The 22,223-nt window shown below is 38.9% G+C and overlaps 1 protein-coding gene across 2 annotated transcripts; it reads left to right on the forward strand.

Moving 5' to 3' along the window:
* The first annotated feature begins 310 nt into the window (after positions 1-310).
* On the forward strand, positions 311-4,760 carry LOC134805606 (uncharacterized protein K02A2.6-like). Of its 2 annotated transcripts, none has more exons than XM_063778877.1 (2): positions 311-1,483; positions 1,852-1,990. In XM_063778877.1, exons 1-2 carry the CDS (start codon positions 503-505, stop codon positions 1,855-1,857), a joined length of 987 nt encoding a protein of 328 aa, XP_063634947.1. In that variant the 5' UTR covers positions 311-502; the 3' UTR covers positions 1,858-1,990. The 2 variants fall into 2 exon arrangements, with proteins under 2 accessions (XP_063634947.1, XP_063634946.1); XM_063778876.1 differs by having other exon boundaries at positions 1,354-1,483; positions 1,852-4,760.
* The last annotated feature ends 17,463 nt before the right edge of the window (positions 4,761-22,223 follow it).

Raw genomic sequence — 22,223 nt, forward strand, 5'->3', positions numbered from 1 at the left:
CCTCCGTTTATTTTGATCGTAGTAATTCTCTTCGTAGTCTATAAACACACAATGTTTAAATTGTTTCGCGATGTGTTTTATCATATAGTTTAATGGATGTTCACTCAGGTGTTTAGTGTTATTTACTCGTGAAATGAGAATATTTGTTCGGGTGTATTGCTGAAGTGAGTAATAAAGGTTTCCAAAAAACTCGTTAGGGTTCACGTCATTTGCTCCGCCAAGAATGATTAGGAAGTCATCCTTACTTAATTCTGCTCCAGTCCTATTCAGTGTGCTCATCAGAGTTTTTGTGTTTGCTCTGTAATGTATGTACCTACTTAACCTAACGGTAGTTGTCATATCCTCATATCGCGGTGCATTCAGATGCGCCCTCTGTAGGCAGTTTAGTCTCGTAATAAATATCTAAGTGACCGGACGTGTGTGTGTTTCATTTGTTCATACATCTCAGTGGCGAACGAGGATTGGATTTTAAAACCCAGAATTGGCTGGATGTTGTTTAAAGATGTCAGTGGGGAAAATAAAAGCGTTCGAGGTTTCGACAGGCAAGTGGAGTACTTATGTGGAGCGCGTGAATATGTATTTCAAAGCCAACGACATCAAGGGTGACTTGCAGTTGCCGACCTTGATTGCCGTTATGGGAGAAGAAGCATATGAGCTCCTCAGCAACTTGACAAGTCCAAAGAAACCAGGAGACATGACTTATGCGGAAGTTATTAAGATAATGTCTGAGCACGTCGAACCAAAGCCATCTTTTATGGCGGAACGATACCGGTTACGTCAGAGGCGACAGGGAGATAAGGAGACGGTCGCTCAGTATCTAACGGACCTTAAAAAATTAGCCAAGCATTGCGAATTCTCCACGACATTAGAGGAAAATTTGCGGGACCAATTGGTGTGCGGTTTGAAGAATGACACAATTAGACAACGCCTTTTCGCAGAGACTAGCTTAACCTATACCAAGGCCGTACAGCTAGCCCTTTCGTTGGAAGCCGCGGAGAAGGACGCAGCAATGGTGGAACGTCCGAGTGTGAGCGAGAAGGGCGATGCGGGAGAGAGAGCCGAGACGGTACATGCGCTCACATCGTGGCAGCCGCGTGGCGGTAATGGCGTTAACAAAGTAATTTGTGCAGTGTGCGGAAGGTTAGGTCACCGTGACGTCCAATGTCCTTACAAAGATTTTCAGTGTAACAAATGTGGTAAAGTAGGTCACTTAAAACGCGTGTGTCCGGCAAAGATGGCAGGTGGTAATGGCAGCAGCAGCGCCCGTGGTTCGGGCGGCGGCGCTCGTGGGTCGAGCGGCGGCAGCGGCGGCGGCGCCCGGCGCCCGGGCACCGGCGGCCGCAGGGGCGCGCGGCGCCCCAGTCGCGCCATACACCATGTGCTGGCAGAGGATGACGAGACTCAGTATGAAGAGGAGGGTACGTCGGGGTCCGACGTCGAAGAAGCAGACCTGTATCATCTTTGCCTAAACGATTATAAATCGGTAAGCCTATCGTTATGTGTAGATGATGAAGTCATGTCTATGGAGATCGACACAGGGAGCCCTGTGTCGTGTATAAGTAGTGATACTTATAATAAGTATTTTAAATACAGACCATTGGAACAGTTTCCTTTAGTGTTAAAGGTTTATGATGGACGCCGTGTTAGACCCTTAGGGGTCATAAGACCCGTGGTTAGATTTAAAAACCGGTTGAAAAAGTTAGAACTTTTTGTTGTTGAGGGTGGCGCTAACCCAATACTAGGCAGACAATGGCTAGCAGAATTACAGATTCGGGTTCCTAGGATTTATAAAGAGTGTTTATTCAACTTTAACGAGCCCCTTAACAATGATTTATGTACTTTACTCGACAGATATAAGGAGCTGTTTAGCGGAGGACTCGGGCGGTTTAGTGGTGGAAAAGCGACACTCCGAGTGCGTGAAGGGGCTACGCCGGTGTTTTGCCGCGCGCGGCCGCTGCCGTACGCGCTCCGCGACCGGGTCGAGGCGGAGCTGGACGAGATGCTGCGCTGCGGCGTCATCGAGCCGGTCGACACGTCGGAGTGGGCCACGCCGCTGGTACCGGTACGTAAAGCTGATGGGGGTTTGCGAATCTGTGCAGATTACAAAGTGACCTTGAACCCCGCCTTACTGATTGATAGGTATCCGCTTCCTAAGATAGATGATCTTTTAGTGAGACTCAATGGTGCCCGCGTATTTTCAAAAATTGACTTGACACAGGCTTATAATCAGGTGGAGTTGGACGACTCTAAAAAGTATACCGTCATCAACACACATAAGGGATTATTCAGATATAATAGACTAGTTTACGGATTGTCTTCCAGCCCTGGTATATTCCAGCGAATAATGTCCAATTTGTTGAAAGATCTACCTCAAGTAGAAGTATTTCTCGATGATATAATTATTGGTTCCGCGGACATAAATTCGCATTTAGTGACATTAGAAAAAGTTTTGAAACGGCTTCACGATCATGGAATGAAATTAAAGAAAAGTAAATGTTCTTTCTTATTGGAAGAGGTACAGTACTTGGGATATGTAATTTCAAAAGACGGAATTAAAGTAGATCCCACCAAGATAGAAGGTATCCTTAAGATACCTCGACCTCTCAATGTGACAGATTTAAGGTCATTTCTAGGGGTAGTTAATTTTTATGCTCGATTTGTACCGCATTTGAGTACCATTTTATCCCCCTTGTATGATTTACTTAGAAAAGGAGCTGTATGGAATTGGAATGAACGTTGCGAAAAATCATTTAAAAGTATTAAGAAACTGTTAGTGAGCGCGGAAGTGTTAAGTCATTACGATCCTAACAAACAGCTGACGTTGACCACTGATGCGAGCAGCCGCGGCATCTCCGGCGTGCTGACACAGCCCGGGGACAGCGCGGACGCGGGCGGTGCGCGCGAACGACCAGTCGCTTATGTCTCGCGTTCTTTAAATGAGGCGGAACGTAATTACTCTCAAATAGACAAAGAGGCGTTAGCAATCGTATTCAGTTTACAGAAATTACATCAATTCCTTTATGGCAGACACTTTACATTACGAACGGATCACAAACCGCTCGTTAGTATTTTTGGTTCCAAGCAGGGTATTCCCGCGATGGTGGCTAGCCGATTGCAACGGTGGGCGATTAAACTTTCCGCATATACTTATGATATAGAGTACATACGCACCGATGCAAATGGCGCAGATGGCTTGTCGCGCTTGCCCGTGCCGATCAAAAATGCTGACTCGCTAGACGGCCCGCCGCCCGAGCAAACGTATTTACATTTCGCTCAAAACGAATTGTTATTAGATTATCATGATGTTAAAAAAGAAACACAACGCGACCCGACCTTGAGCAGAGTGTTAGGGTATATACGATCCAGTTGGCCGACTGACGTAGAAATCCGAAATTTACAACCGTACTTTAACCGTAGGCTAGAATTGTACGAAGAGTTAGGATGCGTAATGTGGGGCCATCGGGTGGTAATACCAGAGGGTTGCCGAGATAGGGTTTTAAGCGTGTTACATGAGAGTCATATGGGAATCGTAAAGACGAAAGCTTTTGCCCGGAGCTACGTGTGGTGGCCGGGCATAGATGAGGCGGTGGAGCGCACGTGTCGCGATTGCGGCGTGTGCGCCGCCGAGGCGGAGGCGCCCGCGCGCCATGCGCCGTGCCCGTGGCCCTGGCCTTCGCGCCCGTGGACGCGGGTTCATTTAGACTTTTTAGGACCTCTTTATGGAATAACTTATTTGGTTATGATTGACGCTCGAACAAAGTGGCTCGAGGTATTTCCAGTAAATAGTACCTCGGCTAATAACACCATTGAAAAGTTGTGTGAAGTTAACGCTCGATGGGGTTTCCCTAGACAAATAGTTTCGGATAACGGCCCTCCGTTTACGAGTACACAATTCGCGACCTTTTTAACACAAAACCGTATTGAACATGTACACTCAGCTCCATATCATCCTGCTTCTAATGGGGCAGCAGAAAATGCGGTTCGAATTATTAAACGGGTTATAAAGAAAGCCGTGCGACAGAAACACAATGTTAATTTAGCTATCAGTAATTTCTTATTACATTACCGCAATACACCACACTGCACGACAGGCGAAAGCCCAGCTACGCTTATGATGGGTAGGCAGGTTCGTACACAATTAGATGTACTGCGTCCAGATTGTGAAGATAGGGTGCGTAAGGCACAGAGAAAACAAGCGGACATTCGATTAAGCCCCAATCGTGTTCTCCAATCAGGTGATAAAGTATGGATAAGGCAATATCAGGGTGATACAAAATGGCTTCCTGGTCGTATTACTCAGAGGACCGGGACTACGGACTACACAGTGTGCGATAACTTAAATAGGGAGGTACATAGGCACGTTGATCAGTTAAGGCGGCGATCAAGTATATTAACCTGCCCAGGTGACTCATCAGCTTTGCAGGTACCTCTGCCCGAACCGGTGGCATATACTGAAGACGCTATTCCTGACCGTGCCGATGCCCCGTTAGCCACAGGTACGCCGCAGCGCAGTCATCAAGGTCGGCCATCCGCTTCGAGCGGAGCGAGTCCGGGTCCGAGCCGAGCGTCTGACGCGCATTCCGTAACGCCGCAGGCCTCGCCAAGGTCAGACTGTAGCGAAGATCTCTTTTTGTCGCCTACAGCAACTTCCACCCCACCATCTAAACCGCCCCAGTTACCTAGACATGTCAGAGAATGTAGACTAAAAAACCCACCAAAATATAAAATTTAATTAGTATTACTTTTTTTTATTTTTTTTTATTATTCACTATATTTTGTGCCATGTTACGTTTAGTATACGGTTGAGTACCACTAGTGCCAAATTAAATTTTTACAAACAAATGTACTTAAGCATTGCACGTGAAAGATTAGGTAATAAGATGTTACCATTGTGATCGTATTGTTAAATAAATACCTAGTTTAAGCTAATTTTCTCATGTGTATTTCTATAACTGTATGGATTATAATTACACATAAGTGTTATCATTCATGACGGAAATACTAAGTATGTATTGTCAGAAATACCTAGGTAAATCAAGTGCCTAAACAATTACGTAGTTGCGATTTATATTTAGACTTTAATACTGTAAATTATCGTAATATACTTACATGTATACCTACTTGAACATCCGATAACTCCCTTATTCATAAAAAAAACAGAATTTCCAATAATAGTTTAAACAATAGTCTATTACAGCTTCTAATGACCCCATCTCAAATAAACAAGATTTAGTATGTTAATATCACTCAGTAACTGAATTATTATTGTAGACACATACATACTATAGATGAAAATTTATGAATGACGGTGTTATCGAACCTTTAAACTATCTATAAGTGGGTATATATTCATAGTAGTTAAGTTTTCCTTGTATGTATACAATGCTATTTCTATACTTACCTTAGATTTAAGATTCACCTAAAAATATTGATTGGTTTACTTACTGTTCTCGTGCACAATAACAATGTTGGTGTTGCATTTTTTTTTTGTGTTAGATTGTAAACTTACCGAGTACTAGGAAAGGAGAAGGTATGGTGTTCCTAAGTAGTTTTAAATGTTTAAATAACGTTTTAAGAAGAGAGTGATGTAATGTATGTACCTACTTAACCTAACGGTAGTTGTCATATCCTCATATCGCGGTGCATTCAGATGCGCCCTCTGTAGGCAGTTTAGTCTCGTAATAAATATCTAAGTGACCGGACGTGTGTGTGTTTCATTTGTTCATACATCTCAGGATAAGTATAACATAATATGTCGAAATAGGTTCCGTACAAAGTCTTCAGTATCAATCCGAGATTTTTCCCTTGCTGGTCGCATATTACGATTATTTTCCTTTTACGCAAACCATTTTCCGTCCGGAGTTGATAATCGTCCTCAAATTGTTTATCGTGTATTTTATTATTGTTACTCGTAGATGGTCTTTGAAATCTGTATGGCGGGGGTAATAAATTCGCCTGTCGATGTGGTGGAGGGGCTAACGCTGGTGGCTGTGGCTGGTGGTGGGGCGCATGCGACGACGGGGGCTTGTGCGACGCGGCCGATGTCTCTATATCGTTGAACGATTACCTACTTCAAGGCCCCGACCTACTCGCGTCCCTATTCGGCATTATGGTAAGATTTAGAGAGAATAGGTACGCTGTGGCCGGTGATTTGCGTGACATGTTCCTAAGGGTCAAAATACGACGATGTTCTCTCACCTTCTAGCTGTCGATCTAATTTGAACCTTAAGGCTGCTGTGTCTAAGGCTTCTTTTGGCACGCTGTCCAATATTGCCTCGCTGTTACTTGTCCAGTTGCACATGTCGAACCCGCCCTGTTTGTGAATAAAAGTAACATCTTTTACCATTTTTATAGCTGCGGCCTTGTATGAGCTATAATGTTTCATACTTAAATACAGTGTGGAAAGATAAGTCGGGAAAAGCAGTTTTGCCTGTTTTTGTCGGTTAAAAGTTCTTTTGACCAGTTCACACTTTTGGCTGCGAGATATATACCTACATCGTGTATTATGCTTGAGCTCATTAAATATTACGATAAGTTTTATTCAAATTAATATTTATAAATTATGAACCTAACCCAAAAACTACTACTACTACTTAGGTAAAATACGAGTAGTAGTGGCACAAAAATATCTAGGTACAGTCAACTGTAAAAAAATATGGGTGTAGAGAACTTACTCAAAAATATGTCCCATAGTTCTTAATTCACTGACATAAGAGTTATGTGACATATTTTTCTGACGATTTGTACACCCATATTTTTACAGTCGCCTGTACCTACATGTACATTTATTTTTGCCTAGGAATCAAATTGGTTGACTATGCATCAGGGATGTTACGGAGCTCCGGTACCGTTTCCGTTAAGGCGGAACTTCCGTTTGGTATTACACATCCGTTTCTGTTCCGGTTCCGTTATGTTTGAAACGGAAGTTATAACGGATGTCAATGCTTCGCGCGGCGGCGGCGTACATCAAATATGTACAAGTATCATACCAGTCATTCGCTCATCGCCCCGCTTGCCACGTGCTACGCTAATTTGTTGTTTGTTTGTATACTTTGTTTTATTCGTGTTATTAAAATTAAAATCGTATGTGGGTGGATTTCAAAATCCTGCGAAAACTTATGGTTCGGTCTTTATAAAAAAAACTAGTAGGTTGTGCGAGTTGCAACTTTTTTATATGTTTTTAAGAACTATTATCTTCATGTTCCTTCAATTACCATCCCCAATAACTTAATAGTTTTTTTTATATAAAATGTTTTATGTGTCTAAAATCATCACCGTCTACCGGAAAAATCTGAACCTTATTGTTTGCAGTGAAAATTATAGCATACCTATCGTACGATTGCGATTTTTCTTTTACTTATATCTTTTCCATGTTGTTGTTTAACACATGGGAAAATATGCAATAATTCCTTCACCGAGAAAGTACATTTAAAAATATTTAAAATTTTGTCACGAATATTCGTCAACACCGTCATGGTAATGTCAATGTGAGCTTATCTCCGTATATGAACAACGAAATACCGCTAAAGGTCCTTGCCCTATTTTTCACTTTAATATAGAATGCCAAAAATGATTTTACTATAAAGTTACATCATTGAATCGTGAGAAATATTACGAACAAATTTGTAAAACGTAGTTTGTCACAACAGAGCATCATCACCGTTATGCTTTGGTTTAAAAAAGTTACAAATGATATATTAGAAATAATTATTGAAATGAATGGCAAACTACATGAAGTTTATTGTGTAGCATAGACATTAACTACTATTATTCGTATTCTAGAAATAAAAACAAGAAACTCTCAAATCGTCAACACCATACCCATCATCACCGGGAAAAAATGACGACTGGTGATGATTTCATGTGTATGGTGATGACGGTTCTCAGAAACTTTTCTAGTTATTTTGCTATAATTCATTATGAAATTAAGCTGTATGTTTGAAAAAAGTTCTCTATGTCTTCTAACACTATATAATGTCTACCTTATAAATGTAGAATAAATGTAGAAGAAGATATGACTATTTTTTTCACACTAGAGGATGGTTAGTTTTAAATAACATTTTGACTGAAGTAGGCAAAATTTAGGTCACTTAGAACTTAGAACATACAAATGTTTATTTTTTATTATCTAATAATGTAAATCGTGCAACTTAGAGTCTGTAATTGCATGTTAGTCGTGTTAAAACAACGTATTTAAACAAGCAACATATATTAAGTTTTAAGCGACCATAGGATACGGTACTGGCTCACTATCGTAATGGCCTTATGTTTTTTGATAATATTATATTAATTGATGTATATAATTACAGCAATTAATAATTATACCATTGGGTAGTCACCGGACCCAATACCTAACATTTTGTAACTTATGACATGCATTACAAGTAGGGGTCCTGCAACTTATAAAACACTGATTATATATTAATGTTTAGCTATTAAACAATATATATATGGATTTAAATCATTATAGCTATTTTTAAAGTTAATTTATAAAACAACAAAAATACAAACTTATGCAATGAATCAAATTATCAAAAAAAAAGTAATATATCATAAAAATTAAGCTCACTGGTAAGCCAGCAATTTTATAATATGATATAAATACCAAATTATGCAGTAGATAAAAGAAGATGCGGGTTTAAACTGATAATAAGAGTACAATATTGTTAATATGATTTAACATTGAAAAAACCCAAAAAAATAAATGAATATATAAATTGCCTATTTCGGAATATAAATTATTTAAAATTATACACTAAAAATACTTGTTATATATTTATTTATATGAATAAAATGTATTTTTTATAATTTTCTAAAAATAATTTATGTAGCTAGTCTTATGTTCAAAAACATGTTATTTGTAATGTTTATTAAAGTTCTAAAGCCTTACAATCAAAAAAAGTTTTTGTTTTTTTAATACGTTTTTAATACATATATAAATTAGTTCCCAAATCGTCATTACCGTACATGCAGTGTCATTACCGTCTATAAAAGAGTCATTACCATACCATGATTGTCATCACCATCTTGCGTTTTTATATTCCGAAAGCGATAACTTCAAATATAAGCCACAAATGATTGTATAAATACCATAATGCTTAAAAAATAGCAATGCATGCGGACCAGATCATATACACACTTCTATAATAAAACATAATATTGACATCCTTTGCATACCAATATGCCATATATTCAACGAGCATATAAAAACAGGCACATTTCCTAGTCAACTCAAAAATGCTAAAGTAGTTCCAGTACATAAGAAAGGTAGCACACAACAAATTAAGAATTACAGACCCATCTCATTGCTCTCAATAATCGCGAAAATATTCGAAAAATGTCTAGCAGACCGGATAGAAAAATATATGAATGACAACTACTATATATCAACAAAACAATTCGGATTTCTGAAAGGCAAGGACACAATCACAGCTATTACTAAGCTAACGTCAGAGATAATGAATCATCTAAATCGCGACATAAAATGTGCAGGTATATTCTGTGACTTAAGCAAAGCTTTTGATTGTGTTGATCATAAGATTTTACTTTATAAATTGGAATACTATGGCATACGGGGTACTGTACTCAATCTGATATCTTCCTACCTAACCGGACGTAGACAATTTGTTGAAATCAAGTGTACAAGTCAAGCAGAAAATAATAAAACCTATAAATCTGATGAAGGCATTATAACACGTGGCGTTCCGCAAGGATCTGTTCTTGGACCTCTATTGTTCATAATATTTATTAATGATCTTCCAGAAAATATTTTACATGGAACTCCTTATTTGTATGCCGACGACACTAGTTTAATTCTGGGTGCAGAGACTCAAGAAGAATTGCAGAATATAACCACACGTGGCTGGGAAAATCTCTCAGAATGGTTTTCCGCAAATGGTCTGTCGCTCAATACTGACAAGTGCTATTACATGATTTTTAAACGTGCATTCAACTCAATGGACTGTTCTCTAAATCTCCCTTTTGCTAAATCGGATTCAATTCGTTTTCTTGGTATAGAACTAGATCCATACCTAAGGTGGCATGACCACATAAACTATATTGTGAAGCGTCTAGGAAGTGCATGTTATTCACTAAAATCGATGGCTAAACTTAGCGATAAGCAAACCCTGAGAACTATTTATTATTCATACGTAGAGAGTATAATCAGGTATGGCATTGAAGTATGGGGCAATAGTCCAAGTGTAAATAAAATTTTACTTATGCAAAAAAAATGCATACGCTTCATTGAAGGTTACTTCCCTGAAACGCATAGGCATCTTTTTATAAAGAACAACATACTTACAGTAACTGCATTATATATATACCAAATCTGTTTATTTGTTCATAAAAATTTAAGCTCATATGAATCCAAAAAAGAATGTGAGAGATACCCGCTTCGCCGCAATTTAGATCTTGTGCTACCTGAATCACACTTTGCATACTATAAGAAAAGCATCAACCACATCGCAATTAAAATATATAATAGTCTTGACATAAAAATTAAGGATTCCAATAATGTTAAAGAGTTTAGTACGAATCTTAAGACATATTTAATAAGTAGACCATTCTATAACCTGGACGAATACTTTGGTAAGATATTTGATATTTGATTAACATAGACCTTGGAATTGCATTAATTTTATCTTGATTTTTATTGTTTTGGACTGTTATTATAATTGTTTGTTGAATCTTGTGATGTGTTGTATTAATCTGTATAATTATTCATTTGTATACTAATGACATTATCAATTTTATTATGTGCTATCTATTTTCTATATTTTTGACATGTTTTTAAATTACTTTATTTTTTTCCTGTTTTAACTTGTTTGATACTGTGTATCCACTACTGCATGGACTATTCCTTATTCGCAATAAAGATATTGAGTATTGAGTATTGAGTATAAATATCCTCAATATACAGCCCCCTATTACTTTACCCAGCTACAATTGTGTTAAATTAAACATTTAAAAAAAATATTTTTTTGTATGGTGAAATTTTTGGTGATGAAATCCACCCATGTGTTCTGTTGTGTACTGACTACTGACTGTGTGTAGTGTGTGTGGTGAATGTTAGTGTGTAAAAAAACGCACAAAGAAGCCGAATCAAGTTCGATTTGGAACTATTTTGATGAAGTTAGTGGGACACGTCACACGGCTAAGTGTAAACTTTGTCTGAAGGTTTATTCTAGAAAGGGGAAAACGACTACATCGTTAAAAAGTCAGGCTCCGATTCTGGTTCCGGTTCCGTTTTCGGTTCCGTTTCCGGTTCCGGTTCCGTTTCCGTTTTCGGTTCCGTTTCCGTTTTCGGTTCCGTTAAACTAAAATGAAAACATTTGTTTCCGTTTTCGGTTCCGATAAAACCACATCCGTTACATCCCTGCTATGCATGTAGGTACCTACCTACATGTGAATAGATTTTTTAATCAAAAATATGTACCTATACACATATTAATCTGATATAACAGCATATTAATCTGAGCAAGCTTCTCAATAATTTGACAGTAAAATAAAAATCTATTACGTAAGGGTTCTATGTAACAATAAGATGTTTGTGTACTTTTCTAGGATCTTCAACCGGTTTCTTAAAGAAGGGCGAGCTGGTCGTTCAGACAAGCAAGGGGGGTGGTGACTACCACGCTCGGACTCTCACACATGTCTCGGTCGATCCACGCGCTCCCAAGGCGCTGAAAACGAACCATTTCCTGCTCAACGGTCCCAACGCTAACCCCCCTGGAAAGACAGGGAGACCTTCGTTGAATCCTGCTGGCGCTGCTGGAGATGCTGCCCACCCTCGTGCCGCGGCCATCCTCAGCGACGGGCGAGCGGCCACTGGCTGTTGGCGACCTAACCATCGTCTTCCCACGCAACGTACCTAATATGGCCACGCGGCGTGGTTGAACGAGTCTACACGTTGGCGAGGTGCGGACAAAGGGCGGCGTCTGGCGGAAACCCACGACGAGGCTGACTTCGAATCAGAGTCGACGAGAGGAGTGTGAACGACAGCCGAGACGCGGACCATATTAAGTTATATTAACTAAAATAAAGATCTTTATCACGTAGCCTAGCTTAACGTAGCGTAGCCTAAGAACTAGGTATTATTAGGTAGGTAGTCTAAGTATGTCATTTATGTAGACATAAAGTTGTAATGTAACAATAAGTTCCAGAACCTTTCTGTACCCCAATCCGAATAATAAAATGAGCCAAAATCTAACCCCTTACACAGATCGACCTAGCCCCAAACTAAGATTCTAGTAGCTTTTCATCAGAGAATAAGGACCCTTATTTATGCACATGGAAGACCAGTATGGTAATTTTCCAGAAAATGATTAGGCTCAGAAGTCAGAACCCATGTAGAGGTGTCGTGGCATCTCTCCGCCGCGCGACACGGCTGCTAGTCCGGTAGCAATAACTTTTGAAGTTATAAGATTATTAATGTTGCTTATTTTTTACATATAGTTTCCAGACCACATACCAAACCTAATAATAATAATTTGTGTCATCCTAGGTATTTGCTTAGGTAGAAATTTAGGTATTTCTTTTTTTAAACAGCATTTGGTAAAAAAAATATTCGAGATGAAATTCTTTGTTTCCCTGTAAAAGCAAAGTGGCTTCCGACGTACACACGCATTTTGTGGCATTATTATCCACGGGTATAATGACATTTAATAAATACCTAATAGTGACCCTAAAATGCCTAAAATAAAATTATAGTCGGTAAGTGAAGTGTTGTACTTCACAGGATATTATAATATGTTATTCCATCAAATGTGTGTCAAATTCATCCACCGCTTTTATTTTTAATATTTTTTTTCTTATAAACATCATGTATCTGCCACAAAAAAAAATTCATGTTATTAAGTTTACGTCTACATTATTATAATGCCACATCAAGACAACATTCATAATTGGGGTCATTTTCAACAACGGTTTTTTACTATTTGGCTAAATAAAACTTTGCATGAACGGCGTACGCGCCCGCGGGGAAGGCGGGGAAGGCTACCTACGCGGGTAAGGTGCTTGTTAGATGAACATTATGGCCCCTTTACACGATGGGCCAACGCCGGCCACTCCAAGGGACGCAACCATGCGGTAGAATGAGATAGCAATATCACTTGCTCCCTCTAACGCATAAATACGTCCCTTGGAGTGGCCGGCGTTGGCCCATCGTGTAGAGGAGCCATTACAGTGTATTTATTTCATTCGGAGGCATAATTACATTAAATCTTTTCATAGTGTGGGAGTAAGTATGTTGTAAGTATATTTAAAAATAAAATGTAGGCTCCTCATACTGACCAACATTCGTGACGTTCGCAATTAAAATGTAGCACTTTATCCTTGCCATAAGGACTCTCTGACAGGCTATTTGTATAAAGATACAATAAAATTTCGTCTTTATGGTAAACGACAAAGTGAATACCCTACCTTTTGAATGAGAATGTCACATCAGCGACTTTTAAAAATAACTTATATTCGATATTTAGTACACTTTTTAAGATTATTTTAAGATGCAATGTATTGCTAATTTTGTGATGTATAAAGCGTGGCAAGCAACGTCAATTACAATGATGATGGTGTACATTGAATAGGTACAAGACTTCATAAATTAAAAAAAGTTATTGAAAAAAATATATGTTTTTTTGAGGAGCAGAATAATTGTTTTAATTATTTTGGTGATACGGCCTCCACCGGGTTGGTATAATCATGAGAAAAATGTTGGCTTGCGATTATCGTTAGCCACGCCCCCCACAACATAGCATGAATTGAATGCAATGAAAATATATGCACTTACATGTGCAACTATAATATGTACCTTGTTGATACACAATACAAAGACTGATTTTATTAATTTTAGTAATATATATTATTACGATTTTACGATACCTTTTGGTTCAATTGGCGTAAAGGACAAAATGCTACTTTTCAGGAGACGCAAAAAATTGTTTTTTTTTTTTAAATGTTTATAATATATTTTTGTTGTTTATCGAGCAATGTTTTTGATGTGTATTGGAAAAGTACTCAAAATGTTAGTCTCTTTAACCCGTTTTCGCCTCTTTACGCCCATGAAATTATTGATAATTTAGTGAATCTTGTTTATTAGGGGGTCGTAAGTTACGTTATCAGACTATTTTATACCACATTCGGGGTGTATTAGTTACCAGTCACGGTACACATGTTAACTCTTCTCAGCATAATTTACTGTTACGAAGCTTAAAAATGTATCAAACGGTAGTTGATTATGCCAGGTATATCCCGATTAGAGCTATAATTCATTTTTTTTTGATAATATAGTAATAATAAAGAAAACACAGGCATATTATTTCCGGTTGTTTTCATCTTGCTAACGGCGAGTACTTGCACAGACATAATCTCGTAGCCAGAATTATTCACCAGCAGCTTGCCTTGGCCATACGGCCTTGTGGACCGCGAAGTTCTCAGCTGCGCCAGTTCTCGAAAATGGCCGTACCACGCTCTATTGGGATCGATCTATCATCACTGACAGAACTATTGTAGCCAATAAGCCTGAAATCGTGCTGATAGATCGATCGCAGCGCCGGGCCGTGCTCGTCGACGTCACCATCCCCATGATGAGAATCTCGTGAAGGCCGAGAAGGACATGTCCAGTAAGTACCTCGACTTAGCTCATGAGATAACCGCCGTGTGGGATGTTGATTCTACCATGATTGTTCCTATAGTCGTGTTGGTAAATGGCCTCATAGCGAAGAGTCTCGACCAACACCTAGAGAGACTCTCGCTGGGTGGTTGGATCAAGGGTCAGATGCAGAAGGCAGTAATTTTGGACACGGCGCGTATAGTACGTCAGTTCCTCACTCTGCGGCCCTGACTACCGGCAGCTTGGGCCCTGCCCCGCTGCCGGCGGCACCCTAGGTTAGGTTTTTATAATGTGTTTATACATTTTTTGTAATGATTTGTAAGTGTTTTTATATTGTACTTTTATACTCACATTGTAAAACCCTAACTTAAGACCTAAATTAAATAAAGAAGAAAACACAAATAATACAAAATAATTACATGCTCAAAAAGTACCTAATATTCGGGAATGAAGGTAAAGTAAATGTCCCACTGCCTTATAACAATCATAACATAACAGCTTTTAATCATAACAAGGGAAGTAATAGATCGCCTAGCGATGATTAGAATGAGCGTATTATTATCAAGCATTTGGACGTTTACTTAATTAACAAAAGACTATAATTCTATACAGTATGTTATAATAGGTAATAATTGGTTCACTATTTCAAGTGGTCTTATTTTAAAATACGGTTTGAAAATTCCTATTTAAGTAGTAATTTCTGTGTTATTTAGACCCCGTTACCTTTAGCTGCAATAATTTATAATTTCAAACGTTTAAAAATATTTTCTGTTAGAACGGTTATGAAACAATTGAATGAATGAATGATTTTATAGGACATTCGCTACACAGATTGGCTTAGGGTCGGTTGCACCAAACTGTTCGTATCGTTAAAGAGTTCGCTAAATTTTTATGTATGGAAAGTTTCATAATAAAGCGCGCCGGCTGATGTTGATCAGTCTGTCAAATGTGGTTGGTGCAACTGGCACTTAGTCGATAAACAACGATATTATAGAATATAAGAAATTATATGTATAATATACTATAAGAAATTCCACTGCGAGTAAAACGATGATAGTTGTTGAAAAACACCGAGCTGAGGTTTTTAATTTGAAGAGCAAACATTACATTTTAGTAATAAAGGACCCATCCACCCACAAAGCAACCACCTACAAAGGTGTGGATCTTTTTAGGTACCTTGGTTGCACAGTAACTGATACCAACCGAAGGGAGGAAGAGATAGATATCCGAATCCAAAACGCCCTAAGATGCTCGGCAGCGCTCCATCGAGTCTTAGTGTCCAAGCTGATCAGTAGACCGACCAAGATTCGAGTCTACAAGACTGTAATTAGACCAATTTTGATGTATGGGTGTGAAGCTTGGACGCTGACTCAGAAAGAAGAGAGCAAGCTCTTAGTGGCGGAGAGGAAAATCTGGCGGAAGATTCTGGGGCCTATCAGAGAGGAAGATGGGACTTGGAGGCGAAGGAAGAATAGGGAGCTAGAGGAGCTTGTTGCGATGCCCAATATAATTGGCGAGATCAAAGCCACACGACTCCGCTGGCTCGGTCACCTGGAGAGGATGGGGGAGGATCGTGCTGTGAGAAGAGCGTATGTGGGGCACCCGGGCGGAAAACGTCCGTCGGGGCGTCCCAGATACCGCTGGAGTGACGAAGCCCAAAAAGACCTGTCCGCCCTCGGAATACCCAACTGGCGTGAAGTGGCGCAGAATAGGGCAGAGTGGCGCTCTCTTGTGTCAGAGGCCAAGATCCTCTTTGGGTCACTGAGCCAGTGATGTATGTATGTATGTATGTATGTAATAAAGGACCCATAAAACTATTTATTTATTAGGCATTCTAGACCTTTACGCCCATGAACAAAGATAACTGCCGAAAAAACTTTTAGCGTAAATGCTTTGAAAGCAAAAGCTAACAATATTTATATATTTGAAATGTGCTAATTGAGCTCTTTCAAACGATATACAACACGTCATCATTACTTATTTTTATTTTTTTGGTTCGTGACTTTATGACCTCTAGAGGGCGCAGTGTTCATTTTTTGTGACGTCATATAGCCTATAACTAGCGGACGATTAAGACGATTCGAATGACATATCGTTTATCAAATTATAATGAGTACTTTAGAAGTTATGAGCGAACAGATGAACATACATACATACCGGCCAAAATCATAACCCTCCTTTTGCGTTGCCGTAGTCGGACGACAAAAGACATGTAAGTCATTTACAACAATATTTATATTTAGCGGTAACCTTTACGATAATATCTATGAATTTCTAATTTATACCTGGTCATTTACGCCCCTTGTGATAAGCTGTTGTTGCAAGCTCATAGTGTAAAAATTGGGTCGTAAAGGCAACTTTTTAAGAGATATCGAAATTTTCAAAATACAGAACGAAAGCGCTTGGAATTCTGAACAAAACTGTATATAACGACTACCGTAGGCTCAAAGGGCGTAAGGGACAACATTGCGAAAATGCAGTTATACTCAGTATTTTTTTCTCTATCGAATAATATATTTAAAATCTCGATAACTTGAAAAAAATATCCGTTAAGCGCTATGAAAAATCAATGCTTGAACACAATTTTCCAACGCATTTGTCCGGATCTGCGAATTCAACTGCGTAACTCCCAACTTTGTGTGCGATACGCCCTTTTGCATCGGAAATTTTATTAAATATGTGGTAATTTTTTGTACGTTACGCCTCTTTTCAGTAGCTTTTTGAGTGCTAAATGTACGTTACGCCCACAACTAATGGATATTTATACGAGTGTTAGATAATTCAATGTAAGAGATACGGCTCCATACTATGTATAATTTCGGGTTTATAATTGTTCCTTTTTTGTGGTTAAGTGGGATGACCTTGTCAATTTTTTCATTAAGTAGGTACTTGCATTACCTGCTCATGTGCTCATTGCTTTATTTATAGGGTTACTAAATTTTGATAATTTAAACTGAACTAGTGGGTACTTTTTCATCAGTTTTAGGAAAATTATTAAACATGACTATATTCAAATGATAATTATGGCTAATACTATTAGTTTTGTTTGTGACTGGGTTATTGGTAATATTGATTATAATATTAATACTTTTTTGTTTAAACCCTAATTTACAGGATTAACCTTATGAAAGTTACTGTCTAGGTATAACGTTTGCTTTTAAATCCATAGAAGTACGTAAGCCTGGCCGTATGCCTTTTTCTACTCTAATGTAATGTCATAAATATGCGATCATATTCATTAAGTTTTACTGAATAGACATACGAAATTTCAAAACTACTATTGTACCTAATAATATTTTACTATGTAAAAGTAAAATTTATAATCCAATTAACATTACAAACAGAAATAACGCGTAATACTTTCTATAGTAAAATTAATTTGTTACAAATTGTTGTAAGTATATCAATATACATAAATGGTGGGACAGCAGTGATTCTGTTGAAATAATATCATCATCATCATTTCGGCCTATATACGTCCCACTGCTGAGAACAGGCCTCCTCTCATGCGCGAGAGGCCCCTCGCCCATGAAATAATATAAACAAATGAAAAAAAAAACATTGTTTTTGTGGCTAAGAAAACGACCTTTTCGACGTTTAAGTATCCAACATAACAAAAATGGGGAAGACTTAACAGTGAATACATCTCTATAATTTTTCGGAAAAAAAATGTAAATTATAGTACTTAGAAGTATAGTGTTCCCTAATGCAAGTTGTCAATATTGCAACAAAATTGTTGGATTTACGCCAAATGGTACTAAAACAGTTTAATTTTTAGTACATTACGCCCTTTTTTTAATAAGATAAACAAACATGCTATTTTCGTAAATAAGCATTGTATTATAAGTTCAAGAAATCAGTTTAAAAGACCTCAAAAAGTTAGGAATAAGCCGCATACAGGCATCAGTTAATTCAAGCAAACAAAAAAGGTCTGATTTCGTTTCTCAAAACAAAACTGTTTGTTGGCTCTCCTGAAAAATTACGTTTTGTCAGTTAAGCCCTTTGAGCCTACGGTAGTGGATATAACTCATTTTCGCCAAAACGTCCTTTACGCCAATTGAACCCAAAGGTAAATTATTATCCAAGAAGCTTGAACTATCAAAAGTGTTGGTAATTATTATTTAAGGTAAATGTATTCAAAACATCAGAATAAACAGGCATTAAATAACCTCAATACGTGAAATTAATAATACCTATTATAAAAAAATGCTAAGAACAAAAAAAATACATTAAAAAAATAATGTGCATAATTTACGTTAAGTATGGAAAGACTGGTTTATGTTATTTATAAGGAAAAAAAAATTATACATGTTTATATTAAAATTTATTAGTCCATATAATTAAGACATATTGAAGTTAGGCTTGATTAGATATTAGATATAGAAATAAAAATATTAATAACATTAATATAAATTAAGTTCAAGAAGTAATATTCATTTGGCGCACAGGCGAAGTAAACATGCGCTGCGTACGCAACGTGTGGTTTTTAGAGAGAGGCCCTTACCCGCCGCCACGCCAAGGTCGCGCCGCGCCCGCCGCGCCCGCCCCCCCTGCACGGCCCGCGTTGCCCGTTTAGAGCCACCCGCTAGCGTCGTATGAACGCAAACATTATTTTTGTATTATTTGTTTATGCAATGGATGAAACTGACACAAATTCATATTTCTTATTTATCCCGCCTTTTAAATTAATAAGATGTGAACTCTAGTAACTTTAATATTCTTTTGTTATGATAATAGCCTGTTAGAACAAAATTATCAAAAATCTTATGAAGCTATTTATTTATTATTTATTTAGAAATTTAATTCAGGCAACAAGGCCCATATTACAAATACCTTACAGACTAACATACATATGTATTTTATAAACTTAAAACTAAACACTATTTAGTCGACAAAACGGCGTGGCTCCGTTGCATCTATGCCTTAATAAGACACAAAAACATGTAATGTACATTTTGACACGATTAAATACGATGTCAGCATTTTTTTTTTACTTTAATTATTTTTTGAGTCATTTTGAATAGTATGGCATAGTATCCGATTGCAATGGACGTAATTGACACAAACTATGTTTTCACATTAAAAAAACTATCCTAAATGCGATACAGTTACATGTTTTCTCTAGAATATTCTTTTCTTCAAAATAATTCAAAATAAAAATAATTACCACAAATTGTTAAATTACTTAAAAAGCAAATAATATCTGTGACACAAAACAAAATGTAAGATTAACATCTTAAAACACTATTCGTAAGCGAAAAAATAATTGACTTTAATATTACTTTAAGTTAGGGCTCAAAATATAGCCAGCGCTACAGGTAGGGTTGCCAGATGGTCGGGATTTGGCGGGATTCTCCCGATTTTTAGCAGGTGTTCCCGATTCCCGACAAAGTGTAAACTGTCCCGAAAAACAGCTTCACGTTATAAAACAATAATTTCAAGTTCCGAACTGTCGTCGAGCGAGCGAGCTGACGTAGTGCCAATAATGTAAAATATCGTTGTATTTAATACAATTACTTTAATTTGAATGTATTTTTTTAGAGATGCCCCGAATAGTGAATTTGGCCGAATACCGAATACCGAATATTCGGCCCCTCTCTCGGCCGAATACCGAATATTCGGTGACCGTTCTGTTCGCTGTTCTGCTGTTCGCCATCAATTATAGCACTATGTTTGCTAAGATATATTTTTATGTTGAACAGAATTAATGAATGTATATTAGAGTCAATCAAATCAGACCCATGATAAAAATAAAATATATTGTAATCGATAAATGCTCAAAAACGTGCCTTCGTATTTAACTACTATCCAATAATACATTTTAAATATTAAATATACCTAGTTTTTGGTTTTTTTTTTTTAATTTTTCTTTTTAGGTAGATGCAACAGATATTCGGTATTCGGCCGAATGTTGCCTACTATTCGGCCGAATACCGAATATCTGTTGCAAAAAGAATAAGAATATTGGGCAAAGTGTCCGAATAGGCCGAATACCGAATAGTTGCCGAATCATGGGATCGTGGCAATCGTGGCATCTCTAATTTTTTTTTTCCGACTTAAGTCCCAAAATCCCGAAAAATTGATATTGTTTCCCGATAATAGCGTCTTTCGATCTGGCAACCCTAGCTACAGGACTATGCGGCGCGCCGGAAACCTTATACAGTCGCCATCATGCAGATATATCCGAATAGCCAAGGTGCTCACAAATATCTGAACACGTCTCTATTGTCAAGGCGTTAGAGTGAGTGTTCAGATATTTTTGAACAACTTGGCCGCTCCAATATGTCTGCTGGCGACTATACAGTGTTGTTCAGATATTTTGAGCACCTTGGCCGCTCCGATATATCTGATGGCGACAGTACCTACAGTATATGTAATTATGTACATGCAGTATCTGAACAACACTGTACAGTCGCCAGCAGGCCAAGGTGCTCAAAAATATCTGAACACACAACAAGGCGTTGTTCAGATATATGTGAGCACTTTGGCCGCTCTGATATATCTGATGGTACGGTCTAGTCTGCGCCCACGACGCCGCGCCACCGGCGCGCCGCGAAAAAATCACACGGAGCGGTGCCACATCTCAGGCACTCGAGCTGCCGCGGCAAATGATATGTGAAATCGCGCGGCGCCCACCTCGGTGAGCTTAGCCACCGCCGGCCCGATTTCAGCACGCGGGCTTGCCTTATATTCAGCGGCGCCTCTCGACTAGGGCCGTATTACCCGCGTCCGCCGCGGAGGCCGCGAGACGGCTGAGACCTTTTTCGCGTGTGGAGATCGAGCCGCGCTACCTGATGACGTCATCTTGCTATCGCCCCGACCGACTCGGTCCAGAGGGCCTACCGCGAAGCACGTTCGACGTGTTGCCTTCCTGTCACACTTAAATACGAATTTACAAGTGCGACAGAGAGGCAACACGTCGAACGTGGTTCGCGGTAGGCCCCCTGAAATCACACTAAGCACTGCCCGATTACGTCATCCGGCCACCGCGCCAACTATCGAGTCGGTCGGGGCATCCCGCGCGTGGGGAGTCGCGCTATCCAATGACGTCATCAATTGTGGATGGTTGCTTCAAGTCGAGGCTACTCTAATGGATACAGCCGCGCTATGTAATGACTCCATTTTGCTGCCGCAACGCGATGACACTATGACTCTAGCATCACGCAGGACACTCTCCGCGTCCGACACGGAGTCCGAGCGGCTGGTCAAATAAACCAGGGCTTGCCGCTCGCGCGCTCCAATAAGTCTGCGCCCGTCTCGTCGACCAAGACTCGAAATACACAGGACATGTGCTAGCCCGGCAGAAAGGCGCTGAGCATCGGCCTACAACGGTTCGACATGGTACTTATCCCCGAGCGGGGCTGCCGTCTGCATTTTTTTTATTTATCCGCTTCGGCAGGTCCCGCGTAACACGCACTCCATTACGCGGGTGTTGTCGCAGTTTTCGCGCGTAATTTCTGCGTAATACGCCCGAGAACTGGGTATTTTTGAAAAAAACGCCTAACTAGTTTAAAAATTGTCGCGATTTTGCATGAATAATACGCGCTAGTTACGCACGCGTATACCGCGACAACGCGACAACAACCCGCGTAAAACTCTCAAGGAAGTGAAA

The sequence above is a fragment of the Cydia splendana genome, unplaced genomic scaffold, assembly GCF_910591565.1.
Source record: "Cydia splendana unplaced genomic scaffold, ilCydSple1.2 scaffold_45_ctg1, whole genome shotgun sequence".
Taxonomy (NCBI): Eukaryota; Metazoa; Arthropoda; class Insecta; order Lepidoptera; family Tortricidae; genus Cydia; species Cydia splendana.

Bases quoted from the DNA above. Each gene is read 5' to 3' on its own strand.
- LOC134805606 (XM_063778876.1), top strand. From the start codon at position 2,000: ATGCTGCGCTGCGGCGTCATCGAGCCGGTCGACACGTCGGAGTGGGCC.